Source organism: Centruroides vittatus, unplaced genomic scaffold, assembly GCF_030686945.1.
Source record: "Centruroides vittatus isolate TY-2023 unplaced genomic scaffold, ASM3068694v2 contig_1864, whole genome shotgun sequence".
In the NCBI taxonomy this organism is placed as follows: domain Eukaryota; kingdom Metazoa; phylum Arthropoda; class Arachnida; order Scorpiones; family Buthidae; genus Centruroides; species Centruroides vittatus.
Window position 1 is genome coordinate 9,768 of NW_027121148.1, and position 5,690 is coordinate 15,457.

A 5,690-nucleotide genomic window follows, 5' to 3' on the forward strand; every position below is an offset into this window, starting at 1 on the left:
TATTAACTTATTTTTATGTAATTTTTTGCGTTCATTTTCTCAACTATGAAAAATCAATTATCATAAGCTACTAAAGATGTATTTTTTCTGAAAATATGATATTATTTCAACAATTTCTTTAATAAAATAATAAATAATCTTCATGAGAATCAAAGCGGTAAATTAAAAAAAGTTTAATTGAGTAATTAAAGCGGCATTGAGTAATTTAAAATTTTGTCATCTTAAATGAATAAAAATATATTTAATAATATTTGAGAAATAATTTCCAAACATAAGTTATCAAACATAAATTAATATTGATAAATACTTAAGAAGAAAAAAATATAAATTAGATTATGATATTTTTTATAATTATTTTTATTTAATCGAGCCAATTTAACAGCAGGGGGCGATGACAAAAACGGTCAAGTTAATTTCAACATAATTGTCGTTGGAGGAGTGTACAGGTACAAATTTTGTTTATTTATTTTTAATGTTCGTTTGGATAAAATTACTATAAATCATATTAATTTACGCAAGTATCGGGCAAAATTACACTTCTGTATCTTTTATTTAATAAATTCCATTTTAGTAACGATTGAAAGTATTAAATATATGCAAATGAGGCTAATTTGCATACGTTCGCGTACATTTAAAAAAACAGTTGAAGTAAGTAGCTTATTAAATAAATAAACAGCGATACCTGTTTATATAACTCTTCCAATTGGTTAAACCAGGGTTCCCAACCTTTTTTTTGACCAGGGACCACTTTGATTTCATTGTTGTTAGCAGGGACCACAAGGTTTAAGAAAAATAAATTGTGCCAATCTAAAAATAAACTTTAATCGAAACTTTTAACATAAGTAATCGTTAAACTCGAGAGTAACGTGCTTTAACAGTGCTATTATAATAAAAAACATTTTTAGTAAAAATTAAATTCAGTTTGTATCAATGTGGGAATAATAATTTGAAATGAATAAACGTTTTAAATCTTTCGCGGACATCTGAACAATTAGTTAACAATTTGTCCGCGTCCCGCGGCGTTTTAAAAAAGTCCCGCCTTTTTGGAAGGATTAAATTTTTGTCAATTGTGTCATAAACTTGCATCTTATGTTTAAGATTCCGTAAAGATCGTTTCGTATTGTGGCTGTTTCATATTAGATACCGGTATATATTTTGTCCCTTGTAGAAATTTCCTTTCCAACCCTTCTGTGACTAATTTAGAACAAAAGAGAGGAATGTGGCCCCTAGGGTGTGTGTGAGTAACGAACATTCTTTGCTGGGACATTACAATGATATATTCATTGGGTCACGTTAAAACAAAACTTAATTGGGAAGATGTACAAAAATCATTCCATTACATTACTGAATATTTTTCAGTTAGCAATATTTCCGAAAATGATCTTTTTAATGAAGTATCATTATTAAAAAAATATATTGATAAGGAAAGCTTGATAAGCTTATTTTCTGTCCCTTTATCGGAGGTTGCCGCTAGAGGCGCTGCTGTCAATCGTTGTGCTACAATGGCTGTATCATCCTATGTTTATATTGGTTTTAAGTGGGAATTTTTAGTAATAAAAGAATTTAGATCGATAATAAATCATATCACAAGCAATCAATTATTATATAGTATCATTTTATTAACATTTATACATAAAGGAAATAGATTTTATTAATGCTAATTAAGATTCTTTTTAAATCAAATAGCCTACACTGTATTGTCTATTTTTACATTACAACTGTTTATACAACTGTTACAACATTACTAACAAGGTTTATTCATATTTACTAAAAATACAGAATTTATCCTATTTTTTAATAATAAAATGTAAATTTTATATGGCTTTGTGAACCTCTTCCACTGTGAGGACTTAGAATAGAACTTATTAGGCAAATGCTATCAGTTACATAATATTGTATACTGTTCATACAGTATTATGTGACATAGTATAAAGCTATATTAAAATTACGATTAAATTCTACACAGTATATAAACTAGTTAAGTAATGCTGTATCAGCGTGTAGTCGGAGCGAAGCTGCTCACACCTTTATTTTCTAAATTATGAGGGAAAAAATAATCATTCGTTCTCAACAATATATTTGATTTTTATTGGATCATTTAAAGGTACAAATATAAGGTCAGAATAAGGCAGAATGTTACTTTATTGTCCCAATATAAAATTACAAAATCAAGTATGTAACAAATAAACAATTATTAGCCTACTGCCAAGTACCCACACATATAAACTAAATTTTTTAATGTGCAGAATCTGTTGCCAGTCTCCTATTAATGGTTGGTACCTGTACATTATCACCATGTCATGATCACATGGAGTAGTCTTCATTTGTTCTGGTATAAAATCATCCAAGTCTACAAATCCTTCAATATGACCAGAGGATATAATGTGATAACTTTCTGAAAGTTTGAGTTCATCTATTTGAGTTTTTGTTTAAGTTTGAGTTCAACATATCCACCAAGTGAACATACTAATGCTCAATTTTTCATATAGAGTATTATAGTAATAATGTATTTCTTTGTATATCTTATTATTTACGTACTCGCGTCACCAATGTTAATTAAAAAACCTTTGTCTTCCTGTAGCACTGATGAGGGACTAGAACTCATAAAACTGGTCCGAAATGCATTTGATGAAAAACGAATAAAAAGTTTTAAGCCTGTTTTAGCTGTAAGATAGTCTACCGAATTTTTTCGGATTAAAGAGACACCCACCTAATAAAACATAAATACAGCTACTAAACAAATTTAATTTAATTATAATAATAATCTTTATTCATAGTAAGGAGACCTTGTTACAGGGGGGAAATGGTTAATGTACGAGAAAAAAACATTAAGTACAAAGCAACAACATTAAGTTAATTGCATGAATATTGACAAATAGAAAATAGTCTATTTTGAAATTTTTGAAGTGTTGACCAGAAAAGTAGATTATTCTTGTCTGCTAGGATACGTTGTTGTAGGTTTTTAAAATAGTTTCATTTTTTTACTTTTAGAGGATTGAAATATGATGTTTTAATAATTTATTCTAAATTGTTTTAACGCTTTGTTCTTCTGAGTTTTAAGCTGGTAACAATTCATATCATACCATGGCTTCTTAAATTTATATGATAAAAAATAAATAATTCAAAATATAATTTATTTTTTATTTATTTTGATAGTACAAGGAAAGCCCTGTATGTACGGGCAATAAATGAACAAACAAGAAAATATTACAATCATACATAATAGTATAAGAATACAATTACAATATCTTCTACCCGAGACACGTGACAATCAAACTATAAACATAGAGGTATACAATTATTCGCGTCACATCCCTACTAAAGACCAATAAATGTTCCCCCAAAAAGCCCCTCGATGTGGGTTCCTGTTCGTGGTGAGGGGACCTCCCAGAGATGGTTTAGTATTTCTTCTTTACCATCCCTGGGATCTGAACGCCCACCCACGTGTTTGCCGTGCGTGGTGGCCCGTATGCCGGAAAGGGGGATCCTGGTAGTTGAGGGGCAACATACCGTCCCCAACACACTGCTTTGGCCCCTGCTTCGGATAAACGGGAGGCTCAAATCAGGCTCCGTTTGAGTCAATCGGCTGGTCGTTGAGTCATTGTTGACCTCGGCTTGGAGTCAACCGATCGATGCAGACCGGGCAGACACGTCAGACAAGGTGTGCTTTTCTCGACTGCATTGTGAGGGTATAGCTCCTGGGAAACCCTGGTGCGACGGTCTATGGGAGTCTCCCATGTGACGGCATCCCCTTGTTGGGCCCCATGGTGGGTGGGGTCACCAGAAGCTGAATGTTTTACTTTTAATCATGGATTCCCCAAAAATAAAAGATCCGAAAGAGCGGAAAAATTTAAAAATGTCCAGTACCCCAGCGTACTTAATAGTACACGCAACTGGTGACAAACCATTATCTAAAGCTTCTCCTTTTCTGATTCAAAAATTGTTCCAGTCGACTATTGGAGATTTGAAAAAAATTCAGAAATTAAGATCAGGTGATTTACTGGTGGAAACATCCTCCCCACAACAATCTGCAAAACTTCTAGAAACAAAGACCCTGGGAGAAATGGAAATCACTGTCACACCACACGGAAGTTTAAACTCATCACGTGGTGTGATATCTGAAATTGATCTGATGTCTGAAGACGAATCAGATATTCAGATTGGTCTTTCAGATCAAGGTGTCGTTGCTGTCCGGCGCATTTCAATTCGTCGAGATGGAAAGTTGATACCAACCAAACACCTGATTCTTACTTTCAACAAACCAACATTGCCATCCTTTATAACAGCAGGATACCTACGTTGCTCAGTCCGTCCATATATCCCAAATCCGCTGCGTTGTTTCAAATGCCAGCGGTTTGGACACTCGCAAACATCCTGCCGAGGAAAAAGCGCATGTGCACAGTGTGGGACTGAGGGTCACGACAGTACAGAATGTAAAAGTACCCCATGCTGTGTGAACTGTAAAGATGCCCATCCTGCTTACTCCCGGAAATGCCCTGCATGGCAGAGAGAAAAAGAAATACAGCGTGTAAAAACAGTCAACAACTTACCCTACCCAGAGGCACGTCGCATGGTCACTTCAAGTGCACCACTGAAACAAAAAACATTTGCTGCTGCTCTGAAACTCACTAAGACATGTGAAGTTCAGACAGACATTTCTGTTTCCCCAAAGGAATCTTTCACTCGCCATGCAAATTGTTTACTGATCCCTTCAAAAGAAACAGCAGAAAATGACAATACAAAACAAAAAACACCCCTACCTAAAACAGGGGTGATAACAAGAAACCTGGGTTCAAAAAAGGCTAGTAAGAACCCATTAAACAAACAGAGAGTGAAAGCAGCTCTCTCTAAAGCTAAAAAATCAGAGACTCAGTCTGTGAGCGAGTTCTCTGATATCTCTGATGAAGAGAATAATGTGGAGGTAAAAAAACCAATGTCACCTCCAAAAGAGAGACCGCCTGTTAAATTAAAGAGAGATACCCTCGCAAAGAATGCTGCCTCAACCACATAATGGATTATAAAATAATCCAATGGAACTGTCGTGGTTTCCGCAACAACTTCTCTGACATTAAACATTTGACATCATCTACCACATCTCTCTGCGTGGCACTCCAGGAAACACATCTAAAACCTGGAGAAAAAATTACTTTAAAAGGATTTAATCTTTACCGTAAGGATGATGATAGCCACACTCGCGCCAGTGGAGGTGTGGCTGTACTGGTTTCAAATTGCATCCCTTCCTTACCGGTACAAATAAGAACAGAGCTGCAAGCTGTGGCAGTCAGAATTTCAATTGGAGTAACTGTCACAGTTTGTTCCATATACTTGCCACCAGATGTCAGAGTCAATGAGGATGAATTGGATGACTTGGTTGAACAACTGCCAACTCCGTTTATTCTACTTGGTGATCTCAATGGCCACAATCCAATGTGGGGCAGTCACGACATCAATTGTCGAGGCAGAGCCATTGAAAGATTCATAGGTAATCACCAACTGTATTTATTTAATACTGGAGAAGTGACATACTTCCACGCCCCAACAAGAACATTTACTGCCATTGATTTGACATTAGCTAGTCCAAATCTGTTTTCAGCGTTTACATGGGAGGTTGGATCTAATCCACTTTCCAGTGACCACTTTCCAATATTTTTAAAATATAGGGGCAGAGGAAGCTGTGAAACAGCCCGTCC

At 34.8% G+C, this 5,690-nt stretch overlaps 1 protein-coding gene across 1 annotated transcript; it reads left to right on the plus strand.

Moving 5' to 3' along the window:
* Positions 1–3,808: 3,808 nt before the first annotated feature.
* On the plus strand, positions 3,809–4,805 carry LOC136970024 (uncharacterized; the record flags this gene model as incomplete). The annotated part of the gene is made up of 1 exon (XM_067264388.1): positions 3,809–4,805. A coding segment is annotated over exon 1 (997 nt), but the record flags the coding sequence as incomplete, so codon positions are not given.
* Between the last annotated feature and the right edge of the window lie 885 nt (positions 4,806–5,690).